The sequence below is a fragment of the Phragmites australis genome, chromosome 22, assembly GCF_958298935.1.
Source record: "Phragmites australis chromosome 22, lpPhrAust1.1, whole genome shotgun sequence".
Lineage (NCBI taxonomy): Eukaryota > Viridiplantae > Streptophyta > Magnoliopsida > Poales > Poaceae > Phragmites > Phragmites australis.
Window position 1 is genome coordinate 16,690,547 of NC_084942.1, and position 21,528 is coordinate 16,712,074.

The 21,528-nt window shown below is 42.4% G+C and overlaps 1 protein-coding gene across 2 annotated transcripts; it reads right to left on the bottom strand.

The window, feature by feature from the left end:
* Window positions 1-17,512: 17,512 nt before the first annotated feature.
* LOC133905290 (protein SPIRAL1-like 3) lies at window positions 17,513-20,803 on the bottom strand. Of its 2 annotated transcripts, none has more exons than XM_062347048.1 (3): window positions 20,648-20,803; window positions 19,110-19,356; window positions 17,513-17,950 (listed from the first exon to the last, which is right to left on the bottom strand). In XM_062347048.1, exons 2-3 carry the CDS (start codon window positions 19,326-19,328, stop codon window positions 17,864-17,866), a joined length of 306 nt encoding a protein of 101 aa, XP_062203032.1. In that variant the 5' UTR covers window positions 19,329-19,356; window positions 20,648-20,803; the 3' UTR covers window positions 17,513-17,863. The 2 variants fall into 2 exon arrangements, with proteins under 2 accessions (XP_062203032.1, XP_062203033.1); XM_062347049.1 differs by having other exon boundaries at window positions 20,585-20,749.
* Window positions 20,804-21,528: the final 725 nt, after the last annotated feature.

Consider the following 21,528-nt stretch of genomic DNA (forward strand, 5'->3'; position numbering starts at 1 on the left):
TAATACAACCCCTTTGCCAAAAAAAGAGGAAAATATTGTGATTACATAATTACAACTCATAGTACATAAAAAATAATTCAACACTCATAGTACATAATTAAATAATACAAAAATATTTATTTTTTTTGCAAAAAGTAAAACATGTATGAAATCAGCATTAGCATCAGATTATAGAGATAATTATATGCGACTGCAAGCTCGACTAGGATAGTGAAAAGATGTGCAAGATGCAAGTGTAATAACCATCCCAGCTAAGCTTTGCAGTCATATGTATGGTCTCCAATTTCATCATTCACAAATAAGAAAAACAAGTATGAAAACAATGCAATTTTTAATAGAACACATAACATGAGTAAAAAAGAAAAACAACATCAAAACCGAAAATCTAGTTGACTCCAGAGCTAAACTATGCCATGAAACCCTAACTAGATATGCTCAAATTATCATTAACCAGACAAAGGCACACAATTCAACAATTAGGGTGTGCTCTGTCACCTAACCGACCTATATGTTGTCCAAGATCACACTTTCAGTGGAATTAATTCTCAACTAAGATCGCAGTATATCACTTCCTCAAAGACTGGAAAAGCCTTATGAAAAAATGCACAGGTACTGATAGAGCCTGGCTAAGGTAACATAGGAGAGGGGGGAGCAAAGAGGTGGCATGGGAGTAGCACAGATCAGAACAGAGGGAGAAAGAGAAGCAGCCTAGTGGGTAGAGAGCACGACATAGCATAGAAGGGAAGAGGGCACACATGAGGGAGAGGGAGCAGAACAATAGAGGAGATCAGAATAGAGGGAGTGGCCAGAGAAGCAGCCGAGTGGGTAGAGAGCACAGCATAACACAATAGGAAAGAGGGCAGACATGAGGGAGAGGGAGCATAACAAAAGAGGAGACATATAATCACTACTTTACGATATTAGTTACTAGCTCATAGCATGTACATTATCTTCAAGGCGGCAAATAGTAAAATCTTAGACAATATATAGGCTGGACAAAGGCCGCAGACACTGCTATCTTTGTTGCATTACTAGCTCAGAGCTGGGTTTCAAACTAATAGTTCATCATCGAGCATCTCAAATTAACAGTTCATCATCGAACATCTCAAACTAATGGCTTCATCATCGAGCATCTCAAAATAAGAATTCATTACACATGACCTTGGAACAAAACAATGACAAAACATCAAAAATAGATCCTGACATCATGTGTATTTCAAGAAGTAGACAGCAGGAACAAAACATGTGCAATAGTGCTATCAGAAATTGTTTAACAATTGGTCCCAGGACAAAAGAAGTCATGTCCCCTAATTTTTCTATTGGATACATTATCGATTGGGAAAATTTCTAAGCTCTTAGCTAGTAATTAGAACCTGACAGAGTTCTAAAAGCATCATCATGGACAGGGCTATCATACCAAATCAAAGTGCATAAGTTCAAACAAAAGGATGCAAACAAGTACCAGCAATTAGAAAATATGTCTAATCTCAAATTGACATATACGAGGGATCAAAAAGACTAGTAACCCACTGGAGAACCAACACACCAATCAGAAAATATGCCAAATCTCACTGTATCTCAAACTATCAATTCATCATCGAGTATCTCAAACTATCAGTTCATCATCGAGCATTATCAATTTACATGAAAATCAAATCAATTTACATAGCATCTATGTACTTCCATAGCATATGTTCTTATCAATTTGCATAGCATATATTCCCGAGCTCAGATTAGGAGGACATGGCAGTATACCAAGACCAAGGGGGAGGAGAAGGAGGGGGATTGGGTGGCAGGGTCATCAGCGCGGGTGACGATGATAGAGGGGGAGGAGACGGTGGTGACTGGTTGCTGCTCCTCTTTGAAGGCCTCTGGGAGAGGGATGCGGACAACGTAGGGGTGGAGCACGGGGGCGGCATTGGGGAGGAGGATAGGGCTAGCGGCAGGGAGGAGGACGGGACCAGAGTGGGGGAGCAGGATGGTGACTACGTCGGGGACGAGGACAGGGCTGGCGTCAGGGAGAGGACGGGAACTGCGTCGGGGAGGAGGATGATGATGACCTGGAGAAGGGCCGGGATGGCAGGCTCGGGGTTGTCGGTGCAGGCTCGTGGTCATTTGGTGGTGTGGGTGAGGACAAGGTGGAGGTGGTGGTGCTTGAGGATAGTGTGGGAGGCAATTCAGCGGAAGGGGAAAATTTTTCTAGGTCCAGAGGGAGAATGCATTGCATCGGTTATATAGGGGTGCCCTTCACTGCTGTCACACCCTGTGTGCCTGCAATGAATGGAAGATTCACTACCGGCCTATAACGTTAGCCAGTAGTGAAACCCCCACCTTCACTACCGGCACACATTTGAGCCAGCAGTGAAGGGGGGATTCACTGCCGGACCAAGAAGTTAGCCGGAAGTGAACCCCCTCCCTCGGGCGTGCTGCGAGGTAAAAAAAAATTGGTTATGAGCACAAGCGTCGAACCTGCGACGTCTGGTCCCAGTTGGGATGAACAAACTAACTGTCACACTACTCAAGTGCATTCGGTTGTGATCGTACTATCTACATTTATTAACATTCTTTTGACCTTCAATCCTAATACATATTTATTTTAATTTGAACTCGCTATATACCAAAATTAAGTTTGTTATATACCTAAATTTCACGGTTAACTTTTGTAATTCAATAAAAATGGAAAATAAATATTGTTGGATCTTGCTAATTAATTAAAAAATATAATTGGAACTTCCTATATATATATATATATCTTAATTTCATAGATAAATACTTTAAATCATTAAAATTTAAAAGAAATATGCTCATAACTATAGCTAATGTAAATTAATAGTAAATACAAAATAATTAATAAAATTTAGTTATTTATCTTAACGATTCACCCTTTATTATGATCACAGCGTACATAAGGAGGTTCATCGGTGTCTTCCATGGGACCTAGATCGACGTCCTCTCCAAAAGGAGGTAGCGCATCAAATTAATTGTAGTTTTCCTCATCAACGATGTTCTCCACTCCGACAATCCTTCTTTTTCCTTGAAAAACCACGTGGTGCCCCTCCTTGTTAACTGGGTCCGTGTCCTTTACATAGAATACTTGTATAACATCATTCGTAAGTATGAATGGTTCTTCGTTGTATCTAATGAGTTTTTGGTCCACTGTGGTCATACCATACTTGTCGATATTCATGCCCCCTGGGATTCTGACCCATTGGCACTGAAAAAAAAGAAACATTTAACACTCCATAGTTGAGCTCCCATATCTCCTCTATGAATCTGTAGTAGGTCTCCCTATTTCTATTGCAGTCGTAGGCATCTATACGGAGGCCACTCTTTTGGTTGATGCTCTTATTATCTTGAGCTCTCGTATAAAATGTATAGTTATTTATGTCATATCCATGGAATCTGAGGATTATAGTTGACGATCCGTGAGCCAACACATTCAACTGAGCACACTCTATCTACTTATCAATCACCTATCTACGTAACCAGACATCAAAATGATCTCGGTGCCCTCGGATCCAAATATCGGACTTCCCTAGGTTTTTGGTGTGTAGCATCTTCTGGTGTTCTTTGACATATGGGTCTACTACAACTGATTGTTGTAGAACTGCAAAATGTGCTTATGTTAATGAAACAAGGTCATTAGTGCGGAATGAGTTTGCACCTATCATCCCTTTCCCCTGTAACCTCCCCTCATGGTGAGATACAAGCACACCAATCCATTTGAGATTCATGTAGTCAACGCAGAAATCAATGACCTCGTCAGTTCCCCCGCCTTCCGGTCGATTTCAGTTATGAACATATTTCTTCAAAACTTCAATGAACCTCTCAAAAAAGTACATCTGATATAGAAACATAGGGCCAAGAATATGTATCTCTTTTACAATGTGAACAATGAGATGCACCATGATATCAAAAAAATGATGGAGGAAAACAAGTCTCAAACTATGATAGAGTCTCAACCACATCTAACTGTAACTTATCTAGCTTGGTCGGATCGATGGCCTTCTGTGATATTGCGTTGAAGAATGAATATAGCTTTATGATTGGGTTTCGGACCTTTGGCGGCAGGATACCTCTAATTGCAATTGGAAGCATCTGCGTCATCATCACATGAAAATCATGAGACTTCATTCCAATTAATTTCAAATCTTTTATATTTACTAGTTCCTTTATGTTGGCAAAGTAATCAGATGGAACTTTGATTCCATGCAAGCACTTGCACATTGCAATTTTCTCCGCCTGCTCAGACTGTAGCTAGCGGGACCAAAATATTTGTTGCTTTCTTGCATATCTTCGGGGTGTAGATCATATCTAAGTTTCAAACATTTCAGGTCCTTCTATGCTTGGAGTGTATTCTTTTTTTTTTTTGCCAGGTATGTCTAGTATCGTACCAATCAAGCTATCACACCCGTTCTTCTCAATGTGTATGACATCGATTGTGTGTCAAACCACCAAATCTGGCCAATAAGCGAAGTCATAAAAATCAGATTTCTTTTTAAACATAGGAGCTCTAAGATTAGATTTTGGAACTGGTGTACTCCTGCGACCCTTTCCAAGGATAACCCTAAGTCCCTTTACCATCTCATATACCTGTCTCCCAGTGCGATGCTTAGGAGGTGATCGAGTCTCAACTTTCCCATCAAAAACTCTCTTGTTGCTACGGTATAGGTGATCCTTACGAAGAAATTTACGATGACCTAGGTACACCATTTTTTGGCTGTTCTTCAACCACAAACTCTCTATTTCATCAAAGTAATGCACGCATGCACAGTAGCCTTTAACAGTCTGGCCTGATAGGTTGCCAAGGGCTGGACAATCCTGGATTGTTACGAATAGCATTGCGTGTAGGGTGAAGTTCTCTCTTTTGTATGCATCTCATACCTACACACCATAGTTCCACAATATTACAAGATCTTCCATTAATGGTTTCAAGTAGACATCGATATCGTTATCAGGTTGCATCGGCCCTGGTATCAGCACCGGCATCATAACGTATTTTTGCTTCATACACAACCACAGAGGAAGGTTGATACATAGAGTCACATGCCAAATGCTATGACTACTGCTCATGTTACCGAATGGATTTATCCCATCCATACTCAACCTAAATCTTTTATTCCTCACATCTTCTACAAAAGGCTCCTTGTATTTCCTATCGATGTTTCTCCACTGCATAAAATCAGCAGGGTGTCTTAGCATTCCATCATCCTTGCGCTCCTTGGTGTGCCAACATATCAGTTCGACATGCCTTTTGTTCACGAATAAAACGCTCCAAATAGGGGACTATAGGAAAATACTACATCACCTAGACGGGATATCTTTCTTCTTTCTTTCACCATCAATATTATCACCGTCACGCTTGTACCGTGCTGCACCACAGATGAGACATGCTTCCAAGTCTGCATGCTCTCCGCGATACAACATGTAATCGTTTGGACATACATGTATTTTCTTCACTTCTAACCCTAATTGGCACATAACCTGCTTGGCCTGGTATGTGTTTCTAACAGCACATTTCCCTTTGGAAGTAATTTCTTCAATAACAGTAACAACTCTGTGAAGCTTCTATCAGATCATCTGTTGCTTGCCTTCACTTATAGTAGTGAAAGCACGGTATCCAACTTTTTATGATCCTTCTCGTAGCCTGGGAATAACAGTGTTTTAGAGTCCTCTACCATACGCTAAAATTTTTGAAACTCTCTTTCATTGGTGAAGTTTTCCTCCCCATCGCAGAACATCTGCTCTAGACCATTGGCGTAAGTCGGTCAACATCTCCTCTAGATTATCATCGATCAACGTATCTCTGGCAGGTGGCATATCGGTGTATTCATCAGCTGGTATATCGGTGCACAAGTCTTCATCTTCTCTGCCAATGTATTTCCCTTTCTGTACGATCTCAGCTTCACTGTGCTCAGTCCAACGGGTATAGCCAGGCATAAAGCTACTTGGCATCAAGTAGGAATGTATATGTCGGGTGTTAAAAACTGCTTCTTGTTCTTGCAATTGACCCATGAACATCACATGTATTGAGACTGTATATTTGACTTATGTGCTGCGGCCGCTACCAAGAAATACTCCACGCTATTCTTGTACTCTGCGCTCACACTGCTCGCATCGTACATCCATCTTCTGTCCATCTATAATTATATCATTACTGTAAATCCAAATTCATAACATCTAGAAGATTTTTCAATCACCAACAAATAAATTACCTCGTCATCTCCTATCAGTAATTAGCCCAAGTTGGAGAAGCCTCCTTTTGTATGCTTTCGTGTCCGCTTTTGATGAGTGTTTGTTGGTGTCATCCCTAAAAATTTTCATTATTATTCAACCCTTATGTAGGAATAATTAAGTAAAAAAGAAAAATAAATACGCTGATACGTAAAGTTTCTATGTTGGAACTTGCTAATTAAATAAAATATAAAAAATATAATTTTATCTTGCTGAAAAAAATTTCTAATTCATTAATAATCAAAATAAATACATTGATACCTAAAATTTCCATATTAAAGCATGCTAATTAATTAAAATAAAAAGAAATATAATTGGAGCTTGCTATATAACTAAATATCATGGCTAATTTTTCTAATTCATTAAAAACAACCATAATATATTCATACCTAAAGTTTCTATATTGGAGCTTGCTAATTAACTAAAATATAAAAATATATAATTGGAGCTTGCTATATACCTTAATATCATGGCTACATTTTCAAATTCATTAAAATAAAAAATAAATATGCTCATGCCTAAAGTTTCTATATTGGAGCTTGCTAATAAATTAAAATATAAAAAATATAGTTGGAGCTTGCTATGTACCTTAATTTTATGGCTAATTTTTCTAATTCATTAAAAATCAAAATAATATGCTCATACATATAGCTAATGTAAATCAATAATAAAGACACTTTTCACCATAAGCTACTAATTGAAGCTTACATATCATAAATGAGGTATAATTGCATCTATATTGTCTTCAAACATCAGGCCATAGGTTCATCTCTATCATTTCAAAATTTAGAGCAATTTAGCAAATAAAATTCAACTATAAATGGATTGGAGATGAAGTTACATACCTTGGAACACCTAAGGCATGAGGATTCCTCAAATATTTGAAACCCACAAGAACTTGGTGAGCAAAAATAGCCGCCACTGAGCAAGAAAACAGAGCTCCTTAGACTTGAGGAAGGAGATGGCCACTTTTATATAGACGAGACATCACTGCTGGCTCAAATCACTAGCTAGCAGTGATGCCCTTATATCACTATCGGTCGGTGTCTTCAACCGGCAGTGATGATGGAGCTGGGCATCACTGCCGGGTCAAACCATCGGCCGGCAGTGATGACCCTTATCACTGCCGGTTCATAAGTCACGATGACTGATTCTTCCTGCGCAATGTATGAACCGGCAATGCTACCCCATCACCGTTGGCCTATTAGGAGCCAGCAGTGATGGGCTGGCATATAAGGCCGGTTCTGTAGTAGTGCATGTACGAGGATGGCGGGATAAATTTATGCTAAATTATACTGTTTCAGTTTCAAAAGTAGGAAATGAACACCATGTGTCACTACTACATAACCTCTCATCATTGCTGGTTCAAAACTTCTTTACTACCGGTTTTTGTGATTAAGCTAGTTCGTAGATCCAACCGGCAGTGATGATTTGTATCACTACCGGTTCTTGGCTCCAATCTGCCGATTTATCGAATATCTAACTATAGAGAATATGTGCATAAGGAATACACCATAATAACTCTGGATATTACAGACCCGGATTTGCGAGACCCAGTATACTTGGAGATCTCAAAGACATATAGTAGGAAAGTCTCGATCGGGTTAACCGACTTGAGTACGACTAGTATCCAGGTCAAATTCATATGATTTACCTTGGTTGACAAGACAAAAGACTCCTTATCGACTATGGCTGGATCTGAGATGGTACATAAACCTCTATATAAGGCGGGGACCCGAACACCCGTAGGGAGAAGGGAACTATCCACGCATACGCATACGCAATTCAAGGCAAGTAACACCAAGACCCTAGCAATTGGAGATATTCGGTGACTTTAACCTTAGATTAGCCTATATATAATCATCTCTATTGTAATAGGTCTAGCCACATTTCTCATACTCAAGATAATATACAACAACATCCACTCAGGACATAGGGTATTACTAAAATCGGGGGCCCAAACCTATATAAATCGTGTGTCTTGCTTCCTGCTTGATCCCTGCCCTCGAAGGTACCCTTGTTTAATTACAGATATATTGTTGGGCACTAATCTTTGACAGTTGGTGCACCAGGTAAGGGCCTTCATCTATTTTTCAAGATCGATCATGTCTCAAGGATGCATCCGTGTCGTATTCTCGACACCAGCTTCTATGACCACTTCGAATCGGTAGCAATCATCTTTGCATCGCCTCCTGTAGAATCTGAGATTACTTTTGGCACTATGGTGTACCGCTGGGATGATCAAAGTAGACTGGTCCATGCCGGTATCCTCGAGTCCAGCCCATTGGACACATACCGCGAGGTGGGACATCTCCACTAGGATCCTGAGGAGCCTAGCGTTCTTCGGTACACAGACACTGAGAGCGTTGGTGACGGTCAGGAGAGTAGCGACGACAACTCCATCGACAGCCAGACCAGCCAAACAGATCGATTCATATTAATGACTAGAGGAGTCGAGGGTTTACTCGCTGACCAGAACATAGAAGATCCAAACGCCATGGTAAACAATGGTGCAAGAATCCCTGAGGATCCAGCAGCAGTGGCCACGCCCAAAATACCGGTATTACTAGAGGATTACCGCTAGGGACATCTACAGCCGAGCCTTGCGAGTCCCTCACACCACCCGCCATCGATTGACTGCGGAGAGTCTGCTGAACCCTGATTTTTGACGTCGACTTGCTACCAATATGCCTCTTGGTCAGGTGATGCTTCCACTGACAACAGCTCCAAGATCGGGGAACGAACTGCCTCGGAACAGTAATCACAAGGCGACATTGGCTCAACCACAACCAAGCCATAGCGGTGTGTGAGGAATGATGATGTCCTAAGAGGGGGGGTAAATTATGACACTTAAAAGCTAATGGATTTAAAAACTTAACAAGAAAAATATATATTAATTCCTATCGAAATGTGCTCTAGGTTTATCTAGTGTATCTACTCTATTGTTCAAAAAGGTTTGCAACCTACTCTAGGAAGATAAATTGCAAGTATTTAAATGCGGAAACATAAATAAGGTAGAGAGAGCAAACTCGGCACAAGAGATTTTTATCATATAGTATCAATGGCACATAAGCCACCCCTAGTCCACATTGGAATTCCACAAAACATATGCTCTCGGTCGCCAAGACTCTTCTGGTTACGGCTCTTGAGCTACCAAGCCACCAAGACAACACCTCAAGCATGATGAGAAACTAAGCCACAAAGGCGAGGTATCACCACTAACCTCTCTTTCGGTCACTTGTACATCGTCTTCACTTTGTAGTTTTAGCCACCAAGGCAAAGGCCTCCATGTCCCCATACACGCTTCTTGCTGCCGTTCTAGATTAAGTCACAGGGTCAACAAGCTTAAGCCACCAAGGTCCAAGTTACGGGTGAGTCACCAAGACTCCAAGGCGCTGGCGTACCTCTCGGTACAATGTTGGATCACTCCTTGATCCACTCTCTAGATTGCAGCACCTAGCAACACATCTCTCTAGGCCAATAAGCACTAATCACTCTCTAATCTTGAGCATAATCGCCTTGGATGGTCACTTTTAGCACTCGGATGGCTTGATATCTTCTCAAGTGTATATGGGCTTATCTGGACTCCAGTACCTTCAAATGACAGAGTGGAGGGGTATTTATAGCCTCAACCCCGCAAACTAGCTGTTGCCCCAACGGTTCAAATTCTCTATATACGTAGGATGTTCCGGTATAGACAGATTGTACTCACCGGAACATCTGGTGTATACACATTCCAAAAAATAGCCATTGGAACTCCACTCAAAACTAATGTGAACACCGGATGTTCCGGCGTGTTCACTAGCACCATCACCGGACCTTCCAGCGTGTTCAACTGAGTCATCCCATGCCTTCCTCAGTGCAAAATACTCTGACATTGCTTTCATTCATCGCCACACCTTCCGGCGTGTTAACCTACACCAAACTAGACTTTGACATCTTCTCTACAACAAATGCTCTAGTGTATACTCCGGCGTGCACACTTCAACCGTCAAACCTTCTGGCGTGTAGTCCTTTGGTCTTCCCATTGTTGCAATCCTCTCTGCAACAATTGCTTAGGCGTTCATATCTCCACATCATCAGATCATCCGACATGTAAAAACACCCGGCAAGAAAACACTCTGGCATTCACAACTCCTATACGTCGGACCTTCCGGTGTAGTCATTTTTTCTATGACTTCTCCAATTCAACCAAACTTTATCCCAGTTGTGGTGGCTTCTTAATGTATTGCATCCATGAGACCTACTAATATATATTCTTGACAAATATGTTAGTCACATTGACTATGTTGTCATTAATCACCCCCTTTTCGCTAATAGGATCATTTTTGCTACAATCTCCCCCTTTTGATGATTGATGATAACACAACCAAAATAAGTGGCAAGTAATAAATGATATCAATTGTGAAGAGCACAAAGTCTTACCACATTTCTTGGATGCATGACTTACTGCTTACTCCCCCTTTGTTATGGCTCTCCCTTTCTCCAACACCACTATCTCCCTTGATCGACCTATGCAAGTGCTTCTCCTTTATCAACCTTTATGTATCTTGCACTTACTTTGGTCAACACAATTCTCCCCCTTTGTCAATAATCTCCCAAAAAGGCTATAAACATAGGTTAAACTCAAGTAAAAAGACATTAGAGCATATGAGAGAGAGCTTCATAAACTATGATCTAATAAAGTGATACCACTTGTAGGGATTCAATTTAAAAGATATGTGGATATCAATTGACATGAAAACACATGGATCAAAATTCATCAAACTCACATAATATAGTCTAAACTCTCCTATATGTGTGTATACATATATGATGATAAAAGAACATATGCACAACTAGACAATATGTCAAGATAGAAAGTTTAAGCCACATTATGTATGGAGGTAGCTTAAATGAACAAAAAATTTGACAAAGACAATTAAAGCCTTTAAGCATTGCATATCTTTTGGGACTTGTCGATTACTCTATGAGACTACAAAAGATATTACTTGAAACACATGTTAATCTCAAAATCACAACTTATAGGATATACTCCCCCTAAATGTGTGCATACAGGTGTTGAATACTTATGAGATATATACACTTATTATTGATAACAATGAGGAGGGTACCCTATAGTTAAACTTATGACACATAAGGAATAACAGTTATAAAACTAGTGCCATGTAATGAATCTACAACTAATAAACTATGTAGGTTGCTCATGAGATAGAGAGAAATATAAGCAACCTACCATATGAAAACCTACACTAAGTATTGCAATCAATTGAAATATGCACATGCAATCCTAGAGAAGGCAAAGGTACTAATCAATTGAAAAGAATTTGCATCTAGTACCATTACCTCCTTTTACATTTTGATGGAAATTTGGGTATATGATTATCATAATCTTCATCGATGTGCCCAATCTTGTACACTTGGTTTCTTTGCTTGAACCTTCATCTTGTGAGCCAAGTCTTCAATCCCCATAGCTGCATCGGGCTTCAAGTTTTCTTTGGAACCCAAACCAATTGAGACCCCTTAATGTTGGTGATGACTTTCTTGGACACCCAAATAGGTTGGTTCCACCTCTAGTCCTTTCTCCCAACCATGTGTGCAACCACCTTACCATTGTCCTTCTTCTTAAGCTTGTAGTGATTGCTCTTGATCTTGATCTTATAGTTTGACTTGGTGTAGAGGTTGGAGGTCTTATTGGAGAAATTCATCGTCTTCTTATTCTCCTTGATCTCCTTCTTGACTTGCTTGCATTGGAAGAACTTGTGACCTTCTTGATGGCATTTGAAGCATATCACGGTGGACCTCTCCTCAAGCTTGTTTATCATGCTATCATAGTTATCTTGTGTAGGGATGGCAATGGGACGGGTCGGGGTTAGGTGGAGCAAAACCACACCCGACCTGAAACCCGAACCATGAAACTCGACCTGCACCCAAAGTGCTAATTGGGTTGAAGTGTGCCTCCGCACCCTAACCCGACATGGACCTGAAACCTGACGGGGACCCGTTAGGTCTTATCAACACAGAGCACGCGGAGGGGCGGTGTCGTGGGGCGAAGGCTGAGCACAAGTGCTAAAGGGTTGCGCGGAGGGGGTGAAGGCAGAGCGCGGGTGTGGAGGGGTGGCATTGAGGGGTCGGAGGCCTGACATGGAGGGGAAGCATTGGGCACAGGTGAGAAGGGCCTACGGTGGGGAGGCCAGGGAGGAGAGGCGACAGCAGGGAGGAGGGGAGGCGGAAGGGAGGCCAGTGAGGAGGGGCGACGACAGGGAGGAGGGGCAGCCGCGAGGAGGCCGAGGAGGTAGGGCCGGGCGGGGAGGAGGGGAGACAGGGCGACGGGGTGGTGGCTAGGAGGCCGTGGAGGGGTGTCGGTGCCTCAGCGGAGAGGTGGGCGGAGAAGAGGATGGGAAGGGGTGGCGGCCGAGCTGAGAGGCCGTGGAGGCGAGGCCAGGGAGGGGCAATGGCAGGGAGGCAGACCAAGGTGCCCATCATCACCTCTGGTAGAGAGAGAGATAGAGAGAGAGCGCTCAGAGAGGAGAGAAGAGAGGCAAGAGAGTGAGGGAAGCCGGGTGAGAGAGAAAGAAAGGAGGTGAGGGAGGCTGGGTGGGAGAAATAAGAGAGGGAGATGGGTCGGGTACCCACGGGTCACCCACGAGGTCAGGAAGAAACCCAAAACCAACCCGTTACAGTGTCAGGTACCTGACCTGCCAAACCCGTGGACGAAATTTCGCACCCGAACCCGCACCCGCCGGGTGCAAAACCCATGGGTCTAGCTACCATCCCTAATCTTGAGGAGGTTGAACATGTATTTTGCCCTTTAATCTTGTCAAGTTATTTTTTAGCTTCTCCACTTCTTACTTGAGCTCATCATTCTCTTGTGCAATGAGGTTGTTAGATGGTTCTACAACAACATTCTTGACACAAATCTCATTGCAAAGGGATGAGCTAGATAAATCAATCAAATCATCACAAGAAGTGGAAGCATCTACCTTAGGATTGAAATTAAATAGAGATGTAGATTACGTCAAATGGACCTAAGTTTGAGATTCAATGCACTCAAATTTAGCCTTAAGCTCTTCATGCTCCTTATTTAGCAAATTGAATTTGTTTAATTATTATTCATAATTAGAAACAAAGGTAGCATGAATGTAATTAAGTGCATTGAATTTCTTAAGCTCTTTTGATTGTTTCTTTAAGGTTCTTTGTTCCTCATAGATCAATTCAACAAGTTCTTAATGAGAAAGGGGATCCTCATCAGATTCATCATTACTTACATCGCTATCCATACCTTTGACCATAAGACACTTGTGAGATGGCTTGCGTGATGACTTATGTGATAATGATCTTTATGAAGAGCTTTTTTGGAGGAGTGGATGGTGAGGCTTTCATCACTTGAGCTTGATTCTTCATCTTCGCTCACTCATCTTCCTATACTTGAGAATACTTTGGCTCTTCCTCTTGTTTCTCTCTTGTTCTTGATCTTCTTCAACTTCTTAATATGATCAATTATGTTGACCAAGTTTTTCATGGAGATTCGATGATCAATCTTGGCATTAATCGTCTTGATTTTCTTCTCTACTTATGAGATAAGCTTGTCAACCTTGGGTTCAATCTCTTCATCACTTTTAAGTGCTTTGCTCATCTTCATCACCATCATCTTCACTTAAGCTTGACTCTTGCTCTTATCTCCTCATCTTTGCCTTTATGTGTGAGCATGGTGCTTATTTGCTTGTGAGAGAAAGGTTCTTGGCATCAGATAAGAAAGAAGCTTTCACCCCCATGTTTATGGTCATCTCATGGGCGTTGATCTTGCCAAGTACTTGGTTTGGAGTCATCTTGGTGATATCGTTGTTATAGTAGATGATGGAGACTATTAACTTGTACTTTGGAAGAAGAGCTTGAAGTATTCTTCTCACCACTTTATCATTTCAAATTAGCGTCAAACCTAGCACATTGATTTCATTGACAAGAATATTCAAACTTGAGTACATGTTATTAGTACTTTCATGAGCAAGTTGTTTGATACTATTGAGCTTAGAGACTAGCGTATGATATTTCTCATTGCGCATATACTTTGTTACTTATGTATTTCAATGGGACTAGTCTAAATATCATATGCAGTGGTAAGAGAATAAACACGATTAAATGCATCAACGCATAAAGATGATAAAATGGTACTCTTTGCCAATACATCTAATTGCCTCTCCTTTTTGGTGACACGTGGTCTCATCTCTTTTTCTGTAACTCTCCAAAGATCTAAACCGTTAGCTTGCAAATAACAAGTCATTAGAATTTTCTAATGGTAGAAAGTAGTGTCGTCGAAATGTGGAGCGCTATGGGTATCCATCCAACTTCAAACATCACAAATCTAGGCAGTTAAACCTATCAAGAGCATGATACTCTGATACCAATTGTAAGAAACAGTGACGTCCTAAGAGGGAGATGAATTAGGACACTTAAAAGCTAATGGCTTCAAAAACTTCACAAGATAAACCTGTATTAATTTCTATCTAAATGTGCTTTAGGTTTATCTAGTGTGCCTACTCTACCGTTTAAAAAGGTTTGCCACCTACTCTAGGAAGATAAATTGCAAGTATGTACATGCGGAAATGTAAATAAGATAGAGAGAGCAAACTCAGCACAAGATATTTTTATCCTGTGGTATCGGTGGCACACAAGCTATCCCTAGTCCACATTGGAGCTCAATAAAGGATATGCTCTCGATCGCTAAGACTCTTCCGATCACAGCTCTTGAGCTAACAAGCCACTAAGACAAGGCCTCAAGCACGATGAGCAACTAAGCCACCAAGGCGAGGTCTCACCACTAACCTCTCTTCTGGTCACTTATACGCCGTCTTCACTTCAGAGATTTAGCCACCAAGGCAAGGGTCTCTGCGTCTCCGTACAGCTTCTTATCACCGCTACACACCAAGTTGGAGGGTCAACAAGCTTGCGTCACCAAGGCCCAAGTTGCCAACGAGTAACCAAGACTCCAAGATGTCGGTGTATCTCTTGATACAAGGTTGGATCACTCTTTGATGGCGCGACACCCGACAAGAAAACACTCCGATGTTCACAACTCCTCTATGCTAGACCTTCCGGTGTAGTTATTTTTCCTAGGACTTCTCCAATTTAACCAAACTTTATCTCAACTGCGATGGCTTCTTAAAGTATTGCATCCATGAGACCTAGAATATATATTCTTGGCAAACATACTAGTCTCATTGACTATGTTATCATTAATCATCAAAATCATAATCATGACCTAATAGCGTCATTTTTGCTACATACTGGTACTTCAGCACTCTGGAGGCCAACGTTTAGGGTGCCCACCTAATCCTAAGATCCTTCCCAGAGTTAGATCCGGTGAATCCCTTAACCCTGATGGTCAACCAACTAAGACTATGCTCAATCCAGCTCAGATCCAGGCTGCTCGAGTGAACAACCCTAGCAAGTCTAGACATCCCAATTGGCAAGGCGTTGGTTCAACGAGCCATGAATGCGAACATCCCCGAGTAGCGGGATCACAAACAGGAAGCTCGGGTGGTCGAGCTCGAGCATAACCTTGCAAGTCAAACTGCAGCCGTTCCATCCATAGGCGCAGGAATTAGGAAGACCTGAGGAACCGCATCCCTCACGACAAGCGTGACTTACGAGAGGTGACCGATAACCATCATGAGGAATGTCGCAAAGACGATCGTCATCATAACGACCGCAGATCTCCAGGACAGGATGGTCGATGTGACTCTACTGTTCGAAGGAACAGGCGTGACAATCCCCCCCCCCATCTCCTCTTGAAGACTTCGACGGAGGTTGCGAAGCCTTCGCACCCAAGCTCTGATCGATACGATGGACTAAGAAGTTCAAAGCGGGGCCAATCCAGAAGTACGATGGGAAGCTCAACTCCAACAAGTGGTTACAGATTTACATCAATGTTATTCGAGCAGCTAGTGGTGACAACAAGGTAATGGCTAATTACATGCTAACCTCCCTCAACGGACTTGCAAGGTCCTGGTTGCTAAACCTATCATTCAACTCGATCCGATCATGGGGCAAGTTGAAGGCATAGTTCATCGCCAAATTCCAAGGTACGTTCGAGCGCCCGAGAATGGAAGACGATCTCCATCAGCTGAACCAAGGCAAAGACGAATCTCTTCGGGACTTCATCCATAGGTTCAGTGATAGGCGTAATATGATCCTAGATATCTCCGATGGGTTAGTCATCATCGCCTTCAAGAGGGGCGTCAAGGATAGAGATATGGTCGGAAAGCTGGCCACCCAAAAATCCAGACAGTCAAGGAACTATTCGAGTTGGCCAACAAGTTTGTGAAGCTTGCTCAAGCCCAAGAACAAACCAAAAACTCTTAGTCTAGCAAAGACAAGTCCAAATCTTCAAAGAACATGAGGAAGAAGAGCAAATCCAGCAACAAGCATAAGGATCTAGATACGACCGTAGCCGCGGTCGAGAGGAGCAAGTCACGTAACACCGGAGGCAACAAAGGCCATAGCCGTAGTTGCGAGAAGTGGTGCCCCGTTCATCTTTTTTTATTGAAACGCAAAGGTTTTGTTTGATTAACTAGAAAGTGACAACTTCATGTAAGAACACAGGCAGAATGCTATGAGATTTTTAGAAATTCTAGTGTTCCGTTTATAGTCAAGAATTAATAATGACGTTACATGAGGCCTTCTGCAGCTTTAAAAATACTGCATATAGATAGACTGACTAGCAGTCCTGAAGCAAGAAAAGAAAAGGACCAGAGGTTTTTCAGAAAGTCCATGTGATCTGCCTTAGATTGGACACATGCATAGATAATATTGCTGACGCCACATATGCTGCTGGACCTGTGCCATCTTTTCACTGATATCTCATATCTGCCACCGTGCAAGTTGCCTGACTTGGTCCGAAGACAACAAGGGTTGATTTTCACTTTTTCAGTTTTCTTACGAAAACAAGCATTCGAAATGCTTGCTACTTTGCTAGCACGAAAGGTTGAAAGGTTAATGAATTTGCTGGCTCTTCTGTGAATGAATTGATTACTACTTATGGAACTAACCCATACGGTCAAGACAATCATACAATTTAATAAAATAACGCATTGATATGAGTAAAAAATAATGCGTAAAATCGAGATGATAATTAGGTTAATAGAGGTAGGAAAATATATGTAGTACCTTAGCGATAGTTTGGTTAGGCTTTGTTAAGGATTACGGTGCATTTAGACAATGAGAAGTTACCAATTGTTCAAAGCAACATACTATCACTTCAGCAGTACAGAAAAAAAAGTAGAGGACAACAGACATTTTTACTACAACAATGAACATTGAGCAACAAACATGTTACATGTCCGGTACAACACAACTAGTACTGTTTTATACATCAAAACAACACTCGCAATAAACGTCAACAAAGTCATAAAAACCAATTCCATCAACGCATTGAAGGCCACGAAGGGTAGGGATAGAGGTCAGCTCTCAGCACCAATAGCTGCTGATCAACACATATACACGAACACATAAAACACGTACACACATACAAGCAATCCAAGTAATATATCATGAGCAGTTTGATAGCTACTCATGAGGATACATGTTTTTGTTAAACAGGAACCTTTCTTCCAATTCACACTGGTGAGCATCACTTGCCATCCTTGCTGCCGCTGAAAAGATAATCAAGTGAAGAACCACCACCTGGAGCAGCTTGTACCTTGGTTGAAGTACGATCCTGCAGCATTGCGCAAGAGCTAATGTCAGCATGAAGTGCCTAAATATTTCAAAACAGAGATTTTAAGCAGCTTTCTCCAGAAATCTTTTGTGAACTCTTGGCCACAAACTGAAAGGTGCATTTGATGGAGCAAAACATAACAAGCATAGTTATTACAACTTTATATCGTTCATGGCACACGCCATAAACTTATGCCACAACTAATAACTTTCCTTTTTTTGAGAGGCAATTCTTAACTTTCCTATGCTTTCCTTGTCCAACAATTCTTCTTTTGAAGACCGGGTATGCCCATTTCTCAACAGCCCACTTCTCCCTGCCATTGCATCTAAAAGATAGCGCAAAAGCCTACCCCATCTAACTTTAATACGCTGCCATGGGTCCCGCGTGTAAGAATTATTTTACTCTATATTATCTTTCTCCGAACCCCTCTCATCCTCATCCTCTCCCCCTCCCGTCGGCATCACCACCCCCATGGCGCCGCCGCCCTTCCCCATACCCATAGCGACACCTCCTTCCCCTCGGCATCATGGACCCTCTTCTCCTCCCGCTCCCATGGCCGCTCTACCGGCCGCAGCGGATTTGAGAAGCCGGAGGTCAGGTTCGACGGGATTCTCCCGTGCCGTCGTCGCTTGGATCCGGTGGGATGCGAGCCCCTGGTGCCTTTCTCCAATGCCAGCGCCCTCCGATTGGAGCTCGCAGCGCGGAGAGGCCGATGCAGACGAGGACTATCGCACGACGGCTCCACAGGAGCGCTGCCCACGGACACGGAGCAACGATGGCTGGGACTGAGGAGCTTGACAGCTGCCATACTCCCTCCTCATGCTCCCCTCAATGCAACAGGTATTCACAAGCGACACCATATTGCGCCCGCCACACTGCTTTTCATCGCCACGGACACCCTAGCGGCGCCACAAGGACACCACGCCGATATGACGGGGCGTCGTGACGAGACTCGGATTTCCGCCACACCGATGTAGCGACGATATGGCGATGCCCTAACAACTATGATAACAAGTACTTTTGGATCACAGGCCAAGAACAAATTACGAACGAGAACAAACAGAAACTTTTCTTGCTTAATTCACTTGCAAAGTTGCACTCACTTGCTAGTCCAAAACAAACATAATCAAAATATTCATAAGGGTAACTGGATACTGACCGTAAGGAAATATCCGCAGTTCTGTCCTTCAGCTCTTATGTAATTGTTTGCTTTACTACTTTGAATACCAGCTGGGATATCTTTTAATTTCTCTGCAGAGGATGAAGGTGCTGACTTTTGAACAGGTGCAGGCTTTTCAGCTGATTTTGGTGCTTCATCGCCACCAAAGAGGTAGCCCAAGGAACTCTGGCCACCCCCACTGCTAACACCACGACCCATCTTGCGGAATTTTCAAAGGTCAACTACTCTGCAAAATCAGTTTCAAATACAAAAACAGTGTTATCCCCAGAGGATCCAAAAAGCTCAAGCATCATGCAGCACCATGATGAAATTTTGAAGACAGAATCCATCCTTAAAACAAACAAAAAAAGAGTTTCATTAGTGCTACTTTTGTTTGTCCCTACAAACACTTCATTAAAGAAAGATTTTTCAGTTGTTGGCATCTAATGGGTCATTCCCGAAAGAGCACGGTTGCCAATAATTAGGCACACAAGTAGCCAAGCAACAGCACATAGTAAAGGAGCATTTGTGATCTGACTGCTGATCTACCACAGAATCTTTAACAATGTTGAACTTTTCAAAACCAAAATAAAGTCACATGATTCTAAAACATTCAATCTGTAAAAAGGAAATTATTGCTTATCTGCAGTTTGCTTATTTTGTTTGCTTTCTATTTAAGCAATGTCATTGAACAACTTATAAGCTAAAGTTTCAGATATGCATGCTACGCATGTCACAAGATTTGTTCAATTATTGGATCAGAGAAAAGCGCGACGCAACTAAAGGAACTCGGTCAGGTACAACCTAATGATGTATCCACCTCAACTTCCTTCTATGGTAAGACATTGACAGCAGCAGCAAGATGGCATTATCAAATTTCGAATCTATAGCACCACGCGCAAGGACAATTGAAACAAGACACAAATGAAGCATAAATTCCATCGTGCGTGCACGCACCGTGGTTCGTCAGCAACAAGCAAAAATCTTCCAAAAAATTATTCTAACTTTGCAGTATCTAACGAACGACCCAGGAACAGATTCAGCGAATCTCTGGTCCGAAGCTCCGTGTCACAGCAGGGAAATGTGGAACCGCAGCAAAGCTAGCAGCAGATCAGACCAAGACCGCGCCACCAGATTACAAAATCAGCAGGCCCAAGAAAGAACTGAACTGCGCAGCGCGTCATACAGATCACACGAACCGGTGACCAAATCGTCGCCAAATCTTGAAATCGAGAACTAAATCCGCGCACCGACAGAGGCCAGATCACGGCGGGGAGGCAAGCCTCAGACACCGGCACGCTCCAAAGATCACCAGGAACCACGAATCTCAACAAGAACCTACCCCCATTCGCCCAACCCGCAACAGCAAGAACCCAAACCACGAGCTCACACACGTTAAAACGCCGCATCATCAGGACGTCCTGGCCATCTAATTGCAGAACTCCGTGCCAAGAGTCTTGGGGAAAAAGCTTTACCGAATCATGGGAATGGCCGCGAGGGGATCGGGTAGAGGCGCTAGATTTGGGGAAACCACGCACCTTTCTCGCCGGATCCAGGAGGAGGAGGCGGGCGATCCCGCGGGCGCTGCCCAGAGTCGCAGGGGAAGAGGAGGAAACCACGAAGGGGGACCTCACCTGGCTCGCTTGGCGTTTATTTTATTTTAGTGGGTGGAGTTTTTACGGTAAAGACCCTGATCTAACTAGAAAGTAGCGCGCGGTTGTCGCCGAGATCTTCTTCAATCTTAGCGGTTGCAATCACAGACATGTCGGCAACAGCGTTGGTTCAGAGCATAGAAACATGATCCACCGAAACACAAATTTGGAAATGCTTCAAACGATTTCAGTAACTAAAAAGAATTTTAAGTTTTAAGAAACCTATACATCACCAAGATATACAAGCGCTTAGGTCAACTCCAGCGGAGTCTTTATTCGAGTGCTACAGTAGCTGCACAGTGATGCTGACGGACTCCGGCGCTCGGAAAGTACTCCAGCGGAGTCCGTTTCAGCATCAACAGTAATGCGGGCGAGGCAAAAATACCGGAGACGAACGGCAAACTTGCCGATTCTCTCTCATCTCTATCACTGTTTATAGAATATGTTCGTGGATCCGAAGAGAGAATAAGAGTAATAGAAGGTAGAAAATATGGTAGTTGTTAGAGATGAAAAAATAGTAAATACTGTAATAGTGTTAGAGGATGTTATAATAATATTATAAGAGATGAATTTTTAAAGTATCTACTGAAAATAACCTTATCTGATACGCTCAAACCGGCAGGGAGCACCTGTCTTGATTTGACCTCGAAATCAAGACATGAGAACTGCTGTTATAACCGTAGGCATTGAAAAACATGTGACGATTGTGTTCGACATTAGCAGACTGCAGTACCGTAGCCAGACCAACTGAGAGGTCAACAATGAAG

What these genes read in the sequence shown, in the direction of transcription:
- LOC133905290 (XM_062347048.1), bottom strand. Translation starts at nt 19,328, where the DNA reads ATGGGTCGTGGTGTTAGCAGTGGGGGTGGCCAGAGTTCCTTGGGCTAC. An exon ending in ACTGCGGATATTTCCTTACG is followed by an intron (nt 17,951 to 19,109) that starts GTCAGTATCCAG and finishes GCAATGCTGCAG; the next exon opens with GATCGTACTTCAACCAAGGT.